Source organism: Heloderma suspectum, chromosome 2 (assembly GCF_057233095.1).
Source record: "Heloderma suspectum isolate Gila_16-S chromosome 2, 16-S_ref, whole genome shotgun sequence".
Lineage (NCBI taxonomy): Eukaryota > Metazoa > Chordata > Lepidosauria > Squamata > Helodermatidae > Heloderma > Heloderma suspectum.
This window is the reverse complement of record NC_139459.1, coordinates 181,630,682-181,652,869: the sequence shown is the minus strand read 5'-3', so window position 1 is coordinate 181,652,869 and position 22,188 is coordinate 181,630,682. Positions and strand designations below refer to the sequence as shown.

Below are 22,188 nucleotides of genomic sequence, written 5' to 3'. Positions count from 1 at the left end.
CTGGACTCACAAGGGAGCCAGGAGCCGCAGCATCCAAAGGGAAACCGCCAGGGCTAATGGTGGCCATGAGTCGTGCTTTCTGCCTCCACCAGGTACAGAGGGGCACTGAGAATCTAAGGTCTTGACCTCTCTCAAAGGACGTAGGGATAACAGTGGACACAACAGGTGTGGGGCTGACTCCATACCAATGGGCCCCTTTTGGTTCATGAAGAGCAGGCTCCGGTTGTTGCCATCCATGTTGGCAATGCTGATATTGTCCCCGTCTGTCCAGTAGAGTTTCCTGTGGAAAAGACAATCAGAAAGTCCATTCGGTGCTTAACCCCTCCCACACTTGCTCATTATCCCCTGCAAATACCCCTCCTCCAGGGGTGCTTTTTCCAATCTCAGAGTTCACTTGGAGAAGAAGAAGAAAAAACATGGGTCAAGAACAAACAGGGAGGGGAGACATTCACTGGAGAGTGTCAGTGGGTGGAGGGAAGGTTGAGCAGAGCGATGCCCTCCCCACACACATGTTAAGAGGCGAGCACAGTTTATATCAATTCCAAAGAATTCCTATGAACCTGTAGTGCTCCGTCAAGAGGAGCAGCCTCCTGCCGACTCAAGAAGGTTTCTACCTTGCCAAGTAATCTGTGATGAGCCAGCTGATGTGCACAAGCACACACAAATATCCTCACCCTCCTCAGCATATCTTTTCTTCACGTGACAGGCCTCCTCTCTCAGATTCAGGCGGTCCCTTTCCGCCCTTCAGAAAGAGGATTTGTAACATTGAAGAGAGTCAAAAGTTTGAGTGGGGCCCTTTAAAGACAATTTCCTCCGTTACCATTGGGCCATGTACAGATTGGGGGCAAAGGAAGGAAATACCTTTCCCTGAATGTAGGGGAGTGGTTTAAAGGGCTTAGACATGAAGTAAAGCCACTTAGGGATGCCCCTTGGGTTCCATTCAGTTCATTCCAACACAGTGACCTGCCTGAGCTGCCACATCAGAACTTTTTTTTTAAAAGGACACCAAAAGAACGTGAGCCCAATCACAAGTCTTAATGTTCCCCTAAAGAAGTGCTAAACATAGAACAGAGCAACCAATGCCTAAGAGCACTACCACAAACTGTGACGTTTGCTGATGTAGTTGTAGCTTGGAAAGCTGGCACAACAATTTAAAGTCAAGGGAAGATGGCTGAAGACTATCACTGTACATGCAAACACGCCTGCAGAGACTCCTCTCTGCAAGTATGCCTCGTAGGTGTTATTGTATGGGCCTGCATCAGGTTTGTCAGGCAGTACTCTGTTTGGGTCCTGTGTTATCTTCTAAGGGAAGATAGGCAACGATATGGTTTATTATTATGTAAATGAGCCGAGGAGAGCCTTTGCCCTTCTCTTCTGGCACAGTTGCAAGGAGGAGATAGGAAGCGTTTGTTTCTGTTTTTAACACTGGAACTTAGTGTTATTTTCAGACCCAAACTGCAGTTAGTCATAACTATGACTTACTGAAACAAGCCAGCTTCAAGCCCTGTGTGAGAAGCTATGCAGGGGTGAAAGTTTGGAGAGCCTCCGCTCCCCACCCCACCTGAACGTAATTACAGCACTCCCAAAGGAGGTGGGGGCTGGCTGCCAGGTGCAGCTGATGAGCCAAAGTAACAACGGGCAAGACAGAAGAACAGCAGAAAGAGCCAGGAGGGGGAGGAGGAAGGAAGAGATGCTGAGGAGTCCTGTTTGTGAAGCCAGACAACATACAGGCAACTTTTCTCTTGGGGACATTAACTGAGATGGGAAATACCTTTGACAAAACCTTAGCCCCTGTGATGAGCCTGCTATCTCTTATGTAGTGTCTAGCTGGAAAAATATTTAGCTTTCTCAAAGAACTGAGAGACTAAACATCTCTGAGAGGCATTATTGTTAGCAGTTGCTCACACAGTGATTTATGAAACTGGCTTGTTTCAATAAACCAGAGGTGCAGAACCTCAGGCCTCCAGGGCCCACACCTGGTCCTCCGGGGGGGCACACCTGGCCCACTCCTTTCCCTCGTCTGCCCGTTGTTTGGTGGTTTGCTGGCTTTTGGATATTTTTCCTCATTCTGAAAGACTTAAATGGCTTTCCTAGGACTTGGTAACTGGCAGTAAGAGCTTTGAGTTAAAATATGCTGGTATTTTGGCCCTGCCCCATTTTGCTTTCAGCCCCACCTGAAATGGGATGTGGCTCCAGAGAGCTTCTCTGAAACTGAATTTGGCTCTCGGGCCAAAAATGTGTGACCATCGTTAAGATTAACCACCATTTAAACTGCTAAACCCCAGTCTCCTCCTCACAACAACCCATGGTCCCACCCACCCACCCTCCCATCCCCATTGTCAAACTTCTTCGATATCCCATGTTACATCAGACTCACCCTTTGAGAGGATGTACAACCAAGCAATGAGGCTTGTCCAGTCCCTGAATCACTGCGTTCTTAAATGAGCCATCAAGCCGGGCCACATTGATCTGCTTCTTGTTGGCATCATAGCTTGTCCAGAAAAGATTCCTGGAGACCCAGTCCACAGCAAGTCCATGGGCATTGGGTAGGTCTGCAAAGCAACGAGGGTGGGGAATCTGTCAAATGAGGGGAGCCCAGAGAGCGAGACAAAGAAGGAATATGCCTCCAGAGCAGCCTTGCTCCAAACTGGCACCCTCCAGACTACAGCTCCTAGCATCTGGATGGTGGGTAGAAGCAGCTGTAGTCCCAACACATCTGGAGGGTGCCAGGTTGAGTGGGGCTGCTCTAGCATACCTGTGAAATGCAGCAAGAGCTTCAGGTTCATTTAGCACAGGGGATAAAAGCTTAGAGGGCCATCGACTTCTACTGGAAAAAGGCTGGGAATCCCACCAAAGTTATAGTTCTCTTCGGCAGAGCCACAACAAAGTGCAACATCGAGTGAGGGGAAGTTGTGGAGAGGACAGGACAGAGGGAGACAAGGGAGCCACAGGTTGTTCTTACCTGCAGACACGACTGTTTCCACTCCTGTTCCATTGATGAACGCTCGCTTGATGGTTTGCGTGCGGACATCTGACCAGTAGATCCTCTGCTCCATGGCATCATAGTCAACTACAGTGACATTGTCAATGTCAGGCACAGTGAAGGAGTTGATATAGTTATAGTATGGGTTGTCGATGTCAACCCCCCGAATCTCCATCTGGCGGGCGTAGAGCAAGAACTTCTTAAACTCTGGAAAAGGGGACAAAGGCCAAGAAAACACAATGTGGACTCGCTCCAGCAGATACAAAGCAGTTTTATTTGCTAGGACCACAAGGCGCATGGGCTGGATACCCAACAAATGTGCACAGCTGACCCAAGCAACCTGCGTGGTGCAACTGCAGCGTAGGTGCATTTGTATCCTGTAGGCCTAAATGGGCTTGACTCCCCAGAGAACCCTGGGAATGATAGTTTTTGCATGGGCATTAACAATTATTTTGTTAAGCTCCCGTATTCCTTCACAGACCTATGGCTCCCAAGTTTCCTTGGTTGGGGAGTCATGACAGTTCACCCCATATAAAACCAGTTTACATTTGTGGCATATGGTATGCTCTACGTGTATCTGCACAGCGTCACAGGACTGGAACTTCCAAGGCATCCTGATATGTCACATCACTCCTATTTAGATGTACAATGACACCCTATCGCCCCACACTCACCAGTTATTCCTGCAAGGAAGATACAGCTTTAGTTGAGCCTCTCATATTTCATTTTAACTGCCTCTAGCTTTTTACAGTGTTTATTTCTTACAGTCTTTTTTATCTGACTAGGGGCACAATCCTATGTGTGTTTAGACAGAAAAAAGTCCTGCAAGTCCAAGCACTCCCCAGCCAGCATGGCTGGCTGGGGAATGCTGGGACTTGTAGGACTTTTTTCTGTCTAAACATGCATAGGATTGCACCTTAAAAGAGTGATTTCTGTACGGTTAACTTACAGTTCTGCTCTTTATCATTTTGCTGAATAATAAGCATGAAGCAATAAACACATAGTTGCTACTGAAAATATTTCAAAGCCTAAGGTAAGAACTACAATGGAAGGCAACTGGCTCAGTGAGTGCGGGGGGGGGGGGGGGGGAGGTTTGCAGGAACAGTTCTGCCCTTCACAGGGCTTCTCTCCAAAGAGGTTTGCATGTATTGTCGTTCTCATGTTACTTTGGCATATAGTTTCATGTAATGGTATGGGAAGGGAACAACTTGAGAGAAGGCACCTTATTATGAAGTCACTAGTTTAAGCCATTTCAGGTTCTTAGGGACAGTTTAGAAAAAAATGTTTATCCATGTTTTAGTGTTACATCACAAAGCCCCAGATTCATGCACTTCCTGCTTCCCCTCTCTCCTCTGGCTTGGCTGCAAGGATGAGATCAGAAGCATCTGTTTCTGCTTTTAAACTAACCATAGTTTCCCATTACTTGGGGAAATCTGCTTAGTTAAACTATGGTTAGTGAACAAGCCAGGATCATGCATCATGGGAATAATATAAAGCAGATGGGAATAATCAGGGCAGGGAGCCACATAACCCAAGATGGCATGATCGCTGCACTGTTGTTACAAGTGACACATTTTTAGGGTGAGGCTTCTCCTGAACTCCTGCACAGATGGACACTGGGACTGAGAGGAGGCCAAATCCTCCCCCTTCCATTTACCATAGCATGTGGTGTTGTCTTTGTCCAGTTTCATGAGGTGGGGACAGGCACAAGAGTAGGTACTGTTGAAGTTGATGAGGCAGAGGTGAGAACAAAGGCCTTTTCCTCCATTGGCCTCGCAAGGGTTGGGAGCTGGAACAACAAATAAAGCAGTGCAGAGTTAGAAGTTAAGATCCTCTACCCATCCCGGGAGAAATAGAGTCTTATTCTAAAGATGGGATGAAGCATACCTCTGCTTTGAAAAGGCCAAGACAGAGGTGACATTAAGCCACTTGGGAAAGGGACATCTGGATTTCTGGTGGCCACTCTGGCAACTCAAGACCAGATCTCTGCTATCTCCAGCTCTGTCCTACAGAGCCACAGAAAGTGCAAGATTGGTGCATGCAAATGTGGGGAATGATATGGGAAAAGCCAATCCTACAGCTGAAGGTAGGAATCCCCAAAAACCAGCAGGGATCGATCTGCACCAAGGAAAAGTGGCGTACCTACACTGAAAGCAACTCACATGCTGCTTGCCATCCTCACGTGGATCAGCTGCTATGTTTTCCATTGCTTAACTGCAAAAAAGCCTAAGTGCACTCAGCTGCAACTGCTCTCATTCTTCCCTTGTTACTTTTGCCTCCCTTCACTCTGTTGTCACACCAACATCAACACACAGATGGTTAAGTCCTTGGGACAGGGGCCTGCAATTTATGTATTCATTCTGCTGATGTTACTCTGCAAAGTGCCATGTATATTGACACTGCTATAAATATCCTTCCTCCTTCTCCGCCTATTTGGGCTAGTCAACCGACAGAGGCTTGCAAAGGTTTCAGCAGCCAAGACTGAGCATATGAACTGTGACTAGTTGATATAGTCATCTCTTCACCACACAAGGAGGCCATTTGTTCCTCTGCTAGGCAGCACTTCAACGGAGACCAGCCCAGATTCCAAGGACGAATCTCAAAATGGGCCCAGAAGGCAATGGCCCATGGGAGTGTAGCCGCCCCAATCCAGAGCCCCTGTTTTTATCTTTAGGAACCTGGGGACAGCAAGGCAGCGTATAGCTGCAGCACCTCCGGCTCCCATGCTTGAACTGGCTTGCCCTTCTCTCTTCCTATTGCCAGGCACTATAAGAATGCAAGCGTGAGCAAATGGATGGCTGGAGGGACCGTTACTCATGGGCAAAGCACATGCTCTGCATGCCAAAGGTCCCTGGTTCAATCTCGACTAAAAAAGGGACCAGCCAGCAAGTGATGTGAAACCTTCTCTATGCCCAGGACCCTGAGGAAAGGCTGCCAGTCCATCCCCCTGCTTTTTCCCTGGTCACATCTCACCTACAGGCTGTCGAGAGGGATGATAGACCTGCAAGTCAAAGGGCTGTGTGTTGGTTCTCTGCACGACGGTAACATTGTGGCCGGTCCATTTGTTGGCCTTGGCCAGGGTATTTGTGCGCCAGTCCGTCCAATACACCTCACCCCCATAAAGTGTGACAGCGAAGGGGTGTGACAGATACTCGTGCCCTCGCAGTACCTCAATGTGGCCTGTGCCATCATAGAGGGCAGAATAGATGGCATCGGACCTGCAAAAGAATGGGACAGATCAACACATCTATTGCCAGTGGCTAAGAAAGGGTCAGAGGAAAATCAAATGGCTAGGTTAGAAGCATAGACTGCTTATGTTTGATGTGTGTATGGAAGACGGAACTAGAACAAGCAGCAATGTGACAAGGGATATGGTTAAGCAGAGAGGAAGCAGGGCAGGACCTTTAGGGACAAGAGACACAAGGATGGACAACCGGCAGAAGGGAGTGTCTGCTCAAAAGTAGATTTAATCATGGGTAGGCACTCCAGTTTGACATTTCAGGAAGCAAACTGGCATGATTGTAAATCTAGCTGCATACTCATATTGCATTGCCCTGGGGTCTGTTACACACGCTACAATAAATACGCAAGAATTATACCACCCTGGGTTCTACTCATCTCTTATACACCAAAAAAGGTATTTGGTGTACTGCCCAAATAATGTATTACTTACACATCTGGAGGTTTATTACACTAATACAGTAACTATCCATATGGTTACTATGAGAGACAGAAAACGGGGGATATTATTACATATTACAGCTTAGCAATTGGTAATAGGCGCAGGGGTCTATTATAGACAGGAAAAGGGTAATTATTATCCTACCCAAGAACTGAACATATGCAACAGGCACACTTTGGGGACTATATATGGCATGGCAGGTGTATTCTAAATCTTTCCAAAAGTTGTATTATTGTGCTCCAGAATATTTAAATATTTAAAATATTTAAAACACCTACACATCCTTATGGTGATTATCATATCCTCCTCTGTTCAAATACTGAATAGTCATACAAACTAGAGTTGAGGCAAAATACCAGTAGATTATTAATAACATTTTTAGCAGTGCCCCCCAAAAATGCTTCCACTTTTTTTGTAAAACACCTTGTGAAAATATTTGGTTATTTAGATTGCTCTGACTTCCTCTCACTTCCAATTCCTCTCATTTGTGTCATCACATAGTCCGGGGTGAGCAACTTGTGACCCTCCAGATGTTTTGGCCTACAAATCCCATGATGCGTCATCATTGGCTATGCTAGCTAGGGCTGATGGGAGTTCTAGGGCAGAACATCTGGAGGGCCATACATTGCCCACCCCTAACATGGGTAAATCTGACTGACTGTGTAACATTGTGGCATCATCCTGTTCATGGTGTGATCCCTGTTTAAGTGATGTCACCGATGTGACAAATACAGGAAGGAGGAAGAAGCAGCAACCACGGGAGGAAAAAGGCATTGAAACAGCATCAGTTCATAGAAGCAATGGCACCAAACAGGACTGAAAAAAAGGTAAAGATTTGCACCGGGGGGGGGGGGGTGAGGGTGGGATGTCTACCTCACTGAAATTACTAATTACTACCCAAATATCAACACTTGAGAATATTTGGTGCAAGTCGGCTACACGCTAAGGATGTTGGGGAAATCGGCAACAGAACCAAATTAGTTCAGATTTTCATGAATCTGACCCGCGGATTCCGCAGCAGACTGGCTTTTCCCCCGGTCAGGCAGATTCTGCGGAATTCTGGATGTCTTTCTAACTTTCCCGAATTTTGTGCAAATTTCATCATAGAAAAATATGCAAAAAAAAATTTCTGAACAGCCAAAAATGTGCATTTCTCCCATAGGCTAAACCGCGAAAATGTGCATTTGGGGTGAATTCGCACATGCGCATTTGCACAAAAGCAAATTTGCACAAATTCGGAAACAAAAAAAATCCAGTTCTGTCAATGCATGGACAACAGAACAAAAGGCGCCTGACAATCCACAAAACACAGATGGAATGGATTTTACACAATCCATACATGCCTGCTACACACCTGGCATCAATCCACAGAATACGCTTCTCCAGGTAGTCAACAGTGAGTCCATTAGGCCAGCCACCTGAGCCAGTCTCCTTGTGGATGACACGCCGGCCCTCGCCACTCATGGATGCTGCCTCGATGCGGGGCAGGCTGGCATCCCAGTCTGTCCAGAAGAGAATCCTGGGAGGGAAGAGGGAGGAAGCACACAAGCAGTGAGACAGAAAAGACTCCTCTCCAGCTGTAGGATCACAGCCTACAAGGCTTCTGTAACTCAGCAACAGCTGAGGTCTCAACAGCATTTCCCACCTAACCCCTTGTCAAGCAATTAGCTGTCAATCCTCCATTATTACCCTTTCCAACTACCCAAGGTTGCCTTTATATGAACAAAGGCAAATAGCAGGAGCTCCCTCTGCAGGGAGCTACTTAAAAGGCTGTGCCTTAGCTCTGCGGTGTTCACACAGTCTTAACGCACAGGGCTACATGCCCCACTGCCCCGATCAGGAGGGCCATGTTCAGAAAAGTGATGTGAGGATATCCCAGAGTTTTTCCAGGGTCTGATTTCAACAAAGGGAATACACATTTATCCCTGTGGAGTACAGAGCCAGCCTGGGGAGCAGTGGGGAAGGTCTCTGCTCTGGAGACGTTTTCATGCACTACCAGTTTCTAGCAGCAACATTCTGGAGGGAGCAACCAATTTACTGTTGAGAGGAACACAGGTTCGTTACTTATAAAGAAGCCCTAGTTCAGCACCCCCTTTGGCTTCTAAGGTGCCACTAGGCAGCGTGCATACAGTTTGAAGCGCAGCTTTGTGACCAAAAGAGCTAGAAACCCGCCTTCACCTTTTTAAAAAATAAAAGCTCAGAGACACTGGATGTGAAATCCAGTGCCCATTATTAACATTCTGTGCATTGGCAGCACTCGGATCAAATCACAGAATATACACAGCCCTCCCCCTAAATCTCCTTAGCATCCAGATGTATCGCGATCATTACTTCATTTCTCTGCTCCCTTCTATACAAAAAAATGCATACAGGACAACGATTTACTAATAAAACCCAGAAAGGTGAGTGTTTTGCCCAAGTCTGCTTGGCCAAGCAGTGGTAGAACAAGAACCAGCATTCAGGGGAAGGAGGAACTCTAGTCACTGTTCTGGGCCCCTTCTCCCTAAGGATGCTATTAGTGCCTGTCGGCCATTTCCATACAATGCCATACCCGCATCGCGGATCCAGAGCGATGGCGCGAGGGTGCTCGATGTCCCCAGCCAGCAAGGTGCTCCTCATGGTCCCATCTAGCTTAGCCACCTCGATCTGGTCCAGGTTGCTCTCCACCCAGTAGATGTTGCCAGCAATCCAGTCCACCGCGAGTCCCTCAGGGGTGGCCAGCCCATATTGGATCACCACCTCAAAGCTGGTCAGAGCTGTGAGAAAGACAGGAGGAAGCAGAGCAATGAAGAGTTATGGGCACCCAGCTAAACATTACCATTATGGTTAAACCACTCTTCACCACTCTGCCCCCTCACCTAACCTCCTGGGGTCGTATTCCTTGACCAGTTGAGTTGCCACCACCCGCTCTAGGACCTTACTCAAAAAAGAGAGACTGGCCAATAATTATCTTGGATGATGGGATCCAATGGTGATTTCTTAAACAAAGAATATATTGTGATTTCCTGCTATAGTAAAAAAGCATTAACAATTCTGGGGCAGAAATACTGCTTGCCAATTTTGCTGGGGAACATTAAGGAAGAATTCATGGAGCTGAATTCATTCCAAGGGTCATGTTGAAGGGTTTAGCTCAGATATTTTAGCGTTGCTGCCTTTCTTCCTCTAGGGTAAAACTGGGGTTCCTCCAAGGTAGCTGCCATCTGTTCCCATTTTACTTAGAGGTAGGCTGCAGTTATAGTTACACACACACACACACACACACACACACTACATAGTTGCTTGGTTATACTTTCAATACCGAACCCAAGGGTTAAAACATAATATATGCACAAGTCTTTGGGCCTCTAGCAAGCGTGACCCAGCCGGAATGTGGTCAAATCTCATGTCTGATCTCCACATTCAAAATTCTAGTCTCTAGACAAGGCCAAAGGAATCCTAGCTTCGGACATTTCAAAATCTGTAATCAGAAAATAAAGGAAGACTAAGAATCCATTTCCGATAGGGTCACTGAGGACAAGGCAGAAGATCACAGCCTAATTAACTAAACAGGCTTCGAACCTAATGGGCCTCTCTCTTTCTGGAAATCCACAGCCCAATGTGTGAGGGCCGAAGGGTTCTTATTTCTAACCACTCTGGCTCCCAATGGCTGGGACCTTTTCTAGTTGCACCCTGGCACCCTACGATCCCCCAAGGCCTCTACCTATCTGGGATCACCAGCCTTTTTGAGGCAATAATCAGGTTAGGCTCCGCTCTTTGTTGAGGCAGCTGCTAGGCTGTAATTACCATTAGGGAAGCTGCAGGAATGCTAATTAAGTCCCACATAATGATCAACATTTAAAAAGAAAGAAGGTATCATTAGCAGAGGACTGGGATGCTGCTGCTTCTGATACTGGCAACACAGAGGCAAGAGGAAGGGGCAGGGAGTGGCTCATATTGAGGAGTTTCTCCCTACCACCCCAGCCCCTCCCCTCTTCCCAATTTTCCCCTCCCCAAAGGACTTTCTATCTCTTGGGTAGACTGGATAATTTCAAATATATCAATCAACAACAGAGAAAGAGAGCAATCGTTCAAGAAATGAAAGATAGGATCTCTTTGGCCTTTGAGAAAAGATTAACAAAGGTGGGCAACTTGTGGCCCTGCAGATGTTTTGGCCTACAACTCCCATCATCCCTCATCTTTGGCTATGCTGGATAGGGCTGATGGGAGTTGTAGACCAAATCATCTAGAGGGCCACATGTTGCCCACCCCTAGACTAGAACTTCAAATGAGGAAGCCAAAGAAAAGGATTTGGCCACATTCTAGCTAGGTCACACCTGACCCAGTGAGATACTGAGGATTCACAGACATAATAGAGTTACGATGACTAGTCCATGGGTCTTTTTGGAATCAAATAGGGCTACAAGAAAGGGATAGGTGACAAAAGAGGGAATCCTCAGAATATTCCTGCCTTCTTGTCTACTCTATGGGGCCGGGGAGGGTTGTCTTCTAGAGCAACTTATGGAGTGCTTGTTCAATAAAACTTTTACAAGTTGCTTATGAGGGGTTTCGAGGAGCTGTTGTCAGCCAACTTCTATGGCATTTTTCATGTGGATTAGAAGATGCAGCTTTTATAGTATTTTATGGGGTACTTGTTCAATAAATCTTTGAGAAGTTACTTATGTGCGGTTTTGAGGAGATGCTGACAACCACTGCCAGGAGACTGAAAGATAAAAGGAGGGGGGTCTCTCTTTCATGGCATTCCCGGTTAAGTGGGCTCTGCCCTTGCCATGTGCTTAGTAATGCTTGTCCGCCTTGTTTGGGGATAACATCTCACTGAACTGGATTGAAACGGAAGGCCTGCTGCTCCTCACGTTAAACTGGCTGCCAATTACTACACACAGATTAGAAATGCTAATCGAATCATCCCTAAGAGCATTTGTTCCCCATCACCAGAGCTCAGTCTGTTACCTATTCATTTATTTAGCTTTCCAGAGCATTACAAGAAGCTTGCTGTTACAGGGTAAGACCGCAGCAATTGCTCATTAAATGGTATTTTGGCACCTGAGCACCCATACCACTGCTCACCTCACTTGCCAGGCTCATGTTCAGATGTATATAAATGCAGCAGTGAGCCCACCATGAAAACAAACTCACCACACCATGTGTCACCACACCATGTGTCACCACAACTGGGACACATATATAGCCTTCTCCCTAGGATCAGGCTCGAGGGACCCTTTTTTCTCTGTCTGAGGAGAAGCTGGATTTGCACAACACTGATTGATTAGGCCCTTGTGTCAATTACAAAACAAATTTTCCCTCTCCCCGCCTTCCTGTGCAAGGCTGTGCACAGGACCAATTGGCTGGCCCTTTTGTCAGCCAAGAAGCCACTAGTGTGCTTGTGAGGGTAAACGTGCACCTGGAACACTGCTGGTCCCTGGGGCATATGTGTGTGGCTTTTTGGAACAGGATTCGGAGCAGGAAGCCGGAAGGCAGTGCAAGGGTTAAGTGTCATCTGCCACGTCTCTGCTCAAACTCTTCCCCTCCCAATGCTGCTTCTCTTTATAGAAATCCAGATGTCAAGGCTTCATGACCTGTGTAGGCCCCTTAGCCTTGCCCCACAACTGAGCTGAGGCTTCACCAGATCTGGCATCCAGGCAAGTTTAGAAGTGCTCCTTGCCAGCCCAGCCCACCCTCCATTTCTTATCTGCACTTGGGCCTCTTCCTGTTTATCCATCTCCTGCTTGTGCCCATGTAATAATACATCATCAAGGCAAATCCAGCTCCAAACCTTTTGAACCACAAGATTGCCATCTTACTTCCAAGCATTGCTTGATAAGCCTACCAAAACAGACGCCACCCTCCGAGATCTCGGTCATAATTGGGCCTGCATCTCCAGCCTCATAATCCTTTACCGTGTCTGCTGGGCATGGGGCTTTATAGGCGATCAAAAGCATTAGCAAGCACTTTCTGAAATTCTCTTTCCAGCAACCACTCCCACCTTGAGCATACCAGTCCACCTGGGGAGGGTGGACAATTAGAAACCAGCACCTCGGGATCTTCATCTCCAATAGTGCAATACAACTTGTTCAGAGCTGCATTCATGTTCAGTGCCCAGGCACTAGCAATCCCATACATCCTTGATCATTCCTAAAGCTGAGTCAGGATTGTACTCAGGGGAGAGATTACATACATGTTTTTTGCTCTGTTGCCTGGAGCAGAACTAGAACATGCATCCCCTAATTAAATAAATCCCAGCTCAAGCCCTTGTTTATATAACAGCCAAGTCACAGACACTCTGCATGAGTGGGGGAAGAGGAGCATCTCTGTGTCCACCTTGCAGGTGGAGGCTTCTCCCCACTGGGCACCAGCAGCAGTTGTGCTGCTGGGATGTGGGTTGCTTATCTCTTCAATAACTTCAGCTGGGGATCTGGAGGCCCAACTCCTACCTTGACCCCTACAGCAGGAGGAAGAGGTGCCTCCTTATCTCTCTAGCCTCCAGCAACAGATTTCTTCCTTAATGCTTCAGGTGTACATGCTCACTAATTATCAGCATGGAAGAAGACAGTCTCCTCTCCTTTGGAGTAGAGCATACGAATTTGAGGAAAGCTCCTCCATCTGCATATCTCATTGATGGGCAACCTTTTTTCTGTCAAGGGCCTTGCGACCCCATGTTGGTGGAGCCAGCAGTAGGCAGCACCAGAGCTAAAAGTCAGTGCAACACCACTTTTCTCTTTTCTGCCACCTCCTTTTCTCTCTCTTTCTGCTACCCTTTTTCTCTGCCAGGGAAGGGATAGATGACTCTAAATGGATTGCATGCAGAGGGCTTTGGAAATGAGGCAGTGGGCTGAATGAAATTAGGGCAAGGGCCACATGTGGCCTGAGGGCTGCTGGTTGCCCACCCCTGGCATACCCCATCCACCAAGAGAATTCTCCAAGTGTCACTTCCTAAGTAATCACTGCACGTTAAAGCTCCAAGAAGCCATCCTCTCACACTGCCCACTGACCCACATGTATGCATGTTTACTCTCACAGCCACATACATGGAACCAGTGAGTGGAAAGGAGACAAAGGTGTGGGGGGGGCAATCTGAAGCAGGAATACAGTCAAGAGAGGAAGGGTTAAGCATGCCTTCCCCCTTCCTCTTCTCCATTCAAAATTGCTCCCTCTTGAAGCTACTTTTCCTGAAAGAAGCAACACTGGCAGAATTTTATTCAGTAAATTTCTTATTTCACAATTAAACATAAAAGGGAAAAACAATGAAAGGACACCAGCAATTAACATCTAACCCCACTTTCACTCAGGGAAGAGGCTGAAAAGACTAATGAAGGGGCAATTTATCAGCTGTGCTGAAGAGGAAGCAATTACAGGCAGAAGTTTCTAATTAAGGGCAAAGTAGCCCTGAAAAGCCTCAGTAGCACTTTGCCAGTCCACACTGGCCCTGCAAGTGCACTTTTTAAAAAAAAAAATGCCACGAATTAGGCCTGAAAAAAGACAGGAGGACAGCTAAGAAAACAATGGAATGTAACGGCCTGGCAACAATGCATCTAGATTCTCTGTAAAAAGGGAGTGGGCAAAGGACAGCCACTTCTGAGTAAAGTGTTGCTTTACTCAGTGTGTTGCTCGTGTGGAAGCTTTTTACTCTGTTGCTAGTGTGGAAGCAACAGTTGCCATGATTGGTGATGGCAGAGTTTAGATGCTTTACTCATGCAGACTGTGCAGGCACTCGTAATCAATCTCAGTTTGAATGTCAAAAATACTGAAGTTCATTCGATAGCCATCCAAGCTCAGTACACATATGGGCATTACGAACATAATTGATTCTGCCAACAAACCACCTAATTTTGAGTTTCAGCTGCATCACTAGTCATGATTCCATCTGCAACTGCAAACAAGAAGACCAAGCCAAGAAACATATACTCCTGATAAGGGTGAATCATGAGCAAGCTTTAATCTAAGATGAATAAACTTTAGGGGAGAACGTAGGGAAGACACTAAGGCTTCCAGGGCGACCATATTGTCCCACAGTGGTCATCACACACTCACCTCCATTCTCATGTAGCTTCCCCCGGTATATCTTGTCCTCTACCACATCAGTCCAGTAGAGAGAGCTCTGATTCAGGTGGAAGTCCAGGGCGATGGTGTTCCGCAGGCCTGGCACAAGGACACTGTAATCTCCCTTGTGCAGATCAATGCGCCGGATCTCATGGCGGTTGGAGAAAATGATGAAAGGCTTAAAGGGGTCTGAAAATTGAGAGAGGGGATATGATTTATTGGTGATATTACATTTTCATGCACTTTCAAGCCCAGCAAAGGGTGGAAGAATGTCTTCTAGGAGTGTGTTTCAAAAAGTAACACAAGAAAGGGTTCAAAATCAATAAAGGACTGAAAACTTCCAAAATGCAAACCTGTGGGGGTTGTTGTTTTTTTGCTTTTCCAGCCCTGCTCTGCTCACGCCCATCACATACCAACAATGGCCTGTGATTTTAATCATCATCATCTTTATAAATCATCATGACATTATAAATTAGAATTAATATTTACAGAAATATGAACAAGGGCTTGCTGTCCTATCCCCCTGAACGATGTGTCCCACATGTTTGAAGGATGCCGCCCACAGGCAAATGCCCAGAGAACTAATGGGATGAGGCTACTCAGCCTCCCATTTTTCATAACAAGAAGAAAAAAATGGCTTGCTCCTACTGAAGAACATGCATTGCATTAAAATCCATCGTCCCCGCCCCCTGGACAATTCTATTTCTCCCTGGGGCACTGGGAACAGAGCAGCCTTTCTTGGGCCTGCCAAATACAACACTGGAGAATGAGGGCAAGTCCCTAAAGGACAGGAATGTCGCTATGTTTCTCGGTTGCCAGAAAACACTCACTTTGGTCTGTCCCCCACCCCTCTTTTGCTCTCCCTTTTCCATTTAGTTTATCAAAAAGGCAAGAACCTTGGACACAGACCTGGTACCCTCCCTGCATACAAAGCAGGTTTGAGGGACCTAGGCCACTCTCCCCCTCCCCCCTCCGCCCAGATCTGACACTGCTGTGCTGTTCAACAGAAGCCCTAGCGTAAGACGCTTAGTGCTGTTACTGTTACAGAAGGACTGACTTGATCTGCCTGTGGGGCAGGAGAGAGGCAGATATGCTGCAAAAAGAAAACCACAGAGATGGTCCTAAAAGGCAGTGAGCTCCATGTTATCTTTTACCCTTTTCTTCTAAAGCAGGGTTGGGCAACATGTAGCCCTCCAAATGTTTTGGCCTACAAATACCCATCATCCTTCACCATTAGCTATGCTGATGAGAGCTGATGGGAGTTGTAGGCTAAAACATATGGAGGACTACAAGTTGCCCACCCCTGTTCTAAAGGCATGTTCATACCAAGCTTTTCTATAGTGCTTCTCTGGGGGAAAGCTGTTGCAGTCTGAGCCACATCCCAGATGGAGGCATCGACTAGTGCTCAGTTTCTGAGCTTGACTGCAAAAGAGTTCTTCACTAATTTTTCTGAACCGTTTAGAGAACTTAGATTATTGGGCAGTATAGAAATGAAATAAATTAAATTAAAGCTAACTTTCTCAATTCTTCATGATTTTCCATATGTCAGAAGAAGTCCCATAAGGAACACTGTGTCTACTCATAAGTAAGCACCTTAGCCTGTTACCATACACATTATTATTTTTTAAACCCAGAAAGAGCAGTGGAAAAATCACTGTGAGCACCCCAGCCACCTATGTGAGAGGGCTTACTTGGGAGCAGATCCCAAGTTCCTTGTGACACTTCTTCAGACCTCATGCAGGACACTGCATGGAAATGACTTTCAAGAGAAACTCACTTTCTTCCACTCGAACCCGGGAGTGGAGAGCTAACCAGCAACTCACAAAGAGGAGCAATACAACACTGTGAAAGGAAGAGGGTCCAGGAAGGATATCTTGTCCTTGTCCCGGAAAAGAACTGGATATACAAACCTGACTGAAGAAGTGGTAGGAATTATTCATTGATGGATAATAATATCTATTCTGGAATTGATTCTGGACTCTGACAAGACTCCGGGTGGATTGCCTTGAAGAGTTGGGGCAGTGAGTGAGGTAGGGAAGCTATTGCGGGGGGATTCCTCCATACCCCAGGATGATGCTTGTGTGAATGCACGAATGCATGATCTGTCACAGAGAAATGGTGAGATTGCAGCTTGCCACCTCTTGGCTCATCCCATATTTCAAAGGGATTCTAGGAGGTGACGAGCATTAATCTCCCCATTTGTCTATGACGTGTCAGACCATTCAATCACCATACCAGCACCAACTAAATAAATTAAAAAATCAACCAGCAGCAGCTTCACTACTTCAGCTGCATCTCTTCAGACATTACAGTTGATAGGTGTACACTTCAGACATTTTAAGTGCATCCCTAAAAATGTAAAACTGGAATGTGGCAAACAGCTGTTTGAAACACATTTGTATCATTACAAGTACATTCACCAGGGAGCTGGGATTGACTGAATCTCTGGGCATTGAGTGCAAACCCTCCTGTTCAATGTGTGAAACGCCACTGAATGCACCCTTACTTACTAACTCGCATGTCTGAAGGGTCTAGACAAGGTGTGCTGAGCCCCTTTCAGCCCGAGGGCTGCGCGCCCATTTTAGAGAAGCTCTTGGGGGCTGCATTCCAGTGGTGGGAAGGGCCGAAAGCAAATGGGGGGGGGCGCAAAGGCAAAAGGGGCAGGGCCCCAAACCCCCCAAAATACCAGTCTATTGTAGCTTGAAGCTCTTATTGCCGGTAACTAAGCTTTGGGGGGGCATCTATTAAATAATACTATTTTTATGTTTTTAAATTTTGTGTATTGTATTTTTTAATGTTTTGAATCTTTGTAAACCACCCAGAGAGCTTCAGCTCTGTGGAGGTATAAAAATGTGATAAATAATAGTAAAATAATAATTTCAACCTTGCAGAATAGGGAAAAACCTGTACGAAACCTAGGAAAACACCAGTCCATGGTTCTGGGAAAGGGGTGGGGCTAGGGGAAGAGGCGTGGTCATCTTGTGGGTCTCCTGTAGGCAGCTGGCTGGCCACTGTGTGAACAGAATGCTGGACTAGATGGACCCTGGGTCTGATCCAGCAGGGCTCTTCTTGTGTTCTTATCTGGGGAAGCCCAGTGGGCCTGATTGGGCCCCCGGCCTAAGATTCTGTACCCCGGGTCTAGATCCATTGCCTGACTGAATTTGAGAATGTGATGCCCATTGCCCCTGCCTCTGATTAAACCTGCAGCCCTTGTTCAGCCCAAGAGGCCTGAGGCCTATGCGCAAGTCCCACACAGGCTCACCCAGGCTGCGGCAGCTCTCGCCATCGGCCTCCAGCATCCATCCCTCGTAGCAGGAGCACTTCACATTGTACTTGTTCTGCTCGCATTTCTGACTGCACTTGAGATGCTTGGCGCAGTAGCTCTGGATCTGGCAGGTCTTGTTGTCGGCGCCCAGCTCCATGCCCAGAGGGCACGAGCACGCGATGCCCTCGCCTGGGGCCACTGTGCAGTTGTGGCTGCAGCCCCCGTTGTACAGAGAGCAGAGGTCTGTAGGAAATCAGAGACACCACAGAGAGTCATTGGGGGAAATCTGGCTCCATGCTCCAGTTGTTCACAAGCAGCCACTAGCACTGAGGGAGAGAATCTCTGGGCCTGAGCTATCAGTCCCCACAGCTAACAACCTCACTACACTTCCACTCTTGGAACTATTAACAAGAAGCCTGAACTCCCAGCATGAGCATCTTCTCCCCAGGGCCAGCCCAAGTTATTCAGCTGCCGAGGGCGAAAGACACAATGGTGCCTCTGCTCGTTCCATGTACAAAAGCCGACCAGACCAGCAGTTGAATCTTACTTCAACACTGGCAATGGGGCAGCAACCTTCGGGGCTTAGGGGGCCCAAGGCAGGGTACACATAGCTCTGGCCCCCAATACTTCCCCACCATTCAGCCAGCCCTGTAACCTTCAACTCTAACTCATTAAAATGTGTGGTTCCCAAATGGCAACCTAGTACTTAGTCAGTGGTGGACAGTCCAACACCAGCAAGAGTTACCTATTCATTATTTATCTATTTATTATTTATTTCTTAGATTTTAATCCTGCTTCCTAAGCAAAACTCCCAAAGCAGCTAAAAATCAAAATAAAATTATTCATTAATTTCATCATGATTTCATTACTGAGGTAATATTTGAACTCGGAGCTTCCAGGTTCATAACTCACACCCTTCACCACTACACTGTATCAGCTGCACTAGACAGATTAGCACCACTTCTCTGCATGATCCAATTCCCTTCCCAGACCAATGTACAAAATTGAGGGGTCCCAGTTTCCTACGAGCTTGAAGACACAGAGAGGAGGGACTGTAAGCCAGTCGCCTTGGATCCCCGAGAAAGAGAAAGGACAGGAAGAGACCTAGGCAGGTCCGTTCTCTGCCTCGCACTCACCACACAGCTTCCCTTCGTCAGACCCGTCTCCGCAGTCATCGTTGCCATCACACAGCTTCTCGGGAGGGAGGCAGATTGACGTGGTGTTGGCGCAAGTGTGTGAGGGTGGCTTGCACACCAGTGACTCACAGTTCTCCTCGTCAGAGTTGTCCTCACAATCATTGTCCCCATCACATACCCAAGCTTTGCTGATGCACCGGGCTAGAAGGAGAGGCAAAGACAATGTTAAAAACAGCAGGGGCTGGGGCTGGGGGGAGACTGGCAAAGTTTGTTATTCCAAAATAGATGGATTTGACTGGCTTATGTTGAAGCCCTGGGCCAGGGTTTTTCTCTGCAAGCCTCGAGGGCCACTGGTGGCTCCGCCTCCAAGACACCTCAAGTGTGGCTCTCTGCCTGCCTCCTTTGCTCTCTCTGGCCTGGTTTGCACGATCAAATTAAACCACAGTGGCTTGTTTCAATCAGCAGTGCATGCCAGCCGCCATTACCCTAATTACGCGCCTGGCTGCAGCTTGTCGTGTCATCCGAACCTGGGTGGCATGGCTTGTTTGAGGGGGAAACAACCCTCCAATAATCCATGGCCTGTTGTAGGGTTACTGGAGGATTGCTTCCCCCTCAAACAAGCCATGCCGCCCAGATTCGGATGACACGACAACAAGCTGCAGCCGGGCAGGTAATTAGGCTAACGGTGGCCAGCATGCACCACTTATTGAAACAAGCCACTGAGGCTTGTATGATTGTGCAGACCAGGCGCTCTCCCACTCTTTCTCTGTTGTTTGCTTTAGCTGTGCCTTGTTTGCTTTAGCAGTGGGCTGGCTGCTGTGATTTGGGCTACCAGAAGAGGCTTCAGAGCTCATCTGTGGTGTGTGTGTGTGGGGGGGGGGGGCGGAGAATGGAGCAGCAATCAGCCAATTAGTTGTAGTGGAGGTTGAGCACAAGAGGCAAAGAGTGCCATGATTGGCTAGCTGCAGTGGTGCACTGCACAGGAGGCGTAGGGGAACTTGAATGCACAGGCAACTGAGAGAGCAATGTGGATCTGAGCTGGGAGATTTTGCAGCACTGAACAGAGCAGAGCACTCAGCGATGAGAAATTTTTTTCATCCCAATCAAGGACCAAGTGAACCTGTTAGAAATTGCCTGGGAACTTGGTGGCTGACTTTCCGACTGAGGCCTTGCTTGGATGATGTGGAGAGAGATGGGGAGGCCTGGAAAGGTCTCCAGTGAGTCCAGTGCACAGTGTCACCACTTGACTTGGAGAGAAAGGGGAGAGAACCCCACCCTCCCACAGCCTGGGAAAGGCCCCCAAGTGGCATCAGTGGCCGTGTGTGGAGCCAAAGTGGCTCCTGCTTGAAAAATAGTGACGATCACTGGCCACAGGGCCTGGTCAATCTCTAGGATAGGAAAATGACCCAGGCAGCCGACACAATTGCTTCCAAGTGTCCTCTTCCCGCTGAAGGAGCCAAATGAGCTCCTTGGGTTTCCAGGGAGCTCAGGGCAATGAAGCAGCAAGGACAATGACTAGAGCAACCATGAAGGAAAACTCAGGACAAATCCAGTCGGACACAAGACAAGAGCCCATATCAAGGCCTATGCTGTGGCGAAGATGATGGCAAAGACATCGTACTTTTCTGCCACCATTGCATCTGTACAGACTCATCCAGTGGAGGCATTCTAAGTGGTGGAATGTCCATTCCATCAAGGACTGGTGAAAGTTGAAGAAGAGGGCATGGTTGCCCGCTGTGACATTTTTGCTAGACGCTTGTAAAGCCACTCGCATCTGCTCCGACTTAGTTTCATGATTATAACACACTGGCCTTCAAACCCAGGTCTCCCAAGCCATAGCACAACACTCTTAACTACTACACTGCACTGGTTCTCCAGAGGTGCTACAACAGTACTTCTGAACCTTGACATCAGAGCTGTCCAGATGTACCCACAGAGCCAGGGAATTCTGTTTCATCTCCACCCCCAACCCTTCAATGCAATACCATTACCAGAGTCCTTGCAGCCAAATTTGACATTTGGATCGCAGACATGGGTGACACCCTCACAGTTCTTCTCATCACTGGAATCCATGCAATCAGTGTCACCATCGCAATGCCAGCGCATTGGAATGCAGAGCGCGTCCAGCCGGCACTGGAACTCGTCTGTGTGGCAGCCTCCGGGTGGGCGTGTGGCTGGGGATGGAATGACAGAGGCAGCATGTTAATCAGCTTAGAGCTGGCAACTAGATCTGGATATCATCTACATGCTGTTAAGGTGGGTGACATGCCATGGAGGTGCTCCAGCAAGCCCAAATGGGTTGTCAGAGGCTTCACGTTTGCCCTCCTTGCCCACCCAAGCCTTGCTAAACTACAGGGAGTGAGAAGGAGGACACACAAAGACAGAGGACCACCTGTGCCCATATGAACCACCCCATGCTTTAAGATGAGCAGCAAAAGGGACAGGGCCTTCTTAATAGTGGCCCCAACTTTATGCAACTCCTTCCCAAGGAATGAGCAGCTGGCTTCCTTAGTTGCAGTATTTAAAAATGCTTTGAATGGCTTTTAATGGACGTGTTTTATGGTCATGCTGCTGGCTTATAGATGTTTTACAGCTATAGGTCTTGAAATGGTTTTTATAGTGGCCAAATTGCCTTTTAATGTCTGGCTGGGGGGTTTTTGCATGTCTTTTCCATTTTAAAATTTGATAATAGTATTATTATAGTCGTACACTTGTATTTTATTTGCTGCCTTGGGGAACTTGGTCCAGAAAGATAGCCTATAAATATTTAAATAAAGAAATAAAAACAGCAAAAAAAAACCCACATCTATCAAAATAGATAGCCTTGAAGGCAGGATGTCTACCAGGCTGAAGGCAAATGGTCTTTGCTCAGAAAGGGAGGGCTGGTCCATGCCCCAAACTTTTGGAACTCTGGAGAAATCTTCCGCCTCCCATTGGCTAAGCCAGGAGCATCAGCCACTGCAAAGTGACATCCAAACCCAGTAGGGAGAAGTGTCTTGTGCAGAAGTTAAGATTTCCAAGAAGCGCAGCTTTGCTACATTTAAAAACAAGCATGAAAAACAAGTGTCTAACTCTCTAGTTAAGTGGG

At 47.3% G+C, this 22,188-nt stretch overlaps 1 protein-coding gene across 25 annotated transcripts in view; it reads right to left on the bottom strand.

Moving 5' to 3' along the window:
* Window positions 1-22,188, bottom strand: part of LRP1 (LDL receptor related protein 1) — a 516,733-nt gene that overhangs the window by 97,457 nt on the left and 397,088 nt on the right. For all 25 annotated transcript variants that reach the window (XM_084836577.1, XM_084836568.1, XM_084836575.1 and 22 more), the window contains 11 exons: window positions 21,092-21,274; window positions 19,101-19,301; window positions 17,962-18,207; window positions 14,691-14,888; window positions 9,217-9,421; window positions 8,020-8,184; window positions 5,957-6,201; window positions 4,641-4,772; window positions 2,963-3,190; window positions 2,378-2,552; window positions 186-280 (listed from right to left, as the gene is read on the bottom strand). In XM_084836577.1, the coding sequence (XP_084692703.1) occupies window positions 186-280; window positions 2,378-2,552; window positions 2,963-3,190; window positions 4,641-4,772; window positions 5,957-6,201; window positions 8,020-8,184; window positions 9,217-9,421; window positions 14,691-14,888; window positions 17,962-18,207; window positions 19,101-19,301; window positions 21,092-21,274 (2,073 nt within the window). The remainder of the gene's footprint in view (window positions 1-185; window positions 281-2,377; window positions 2,553-2,962; window positions 3,191-4,640; window positions 4,773-5,956; window positions 6,202-8,019; window positions 8,185-9,216; window positions 9,422-14,690; window positions 14,889-17,961; window positions 18,208-19,100; window positions 19,302-21,091; window positions 21,275-22,188) is intronic.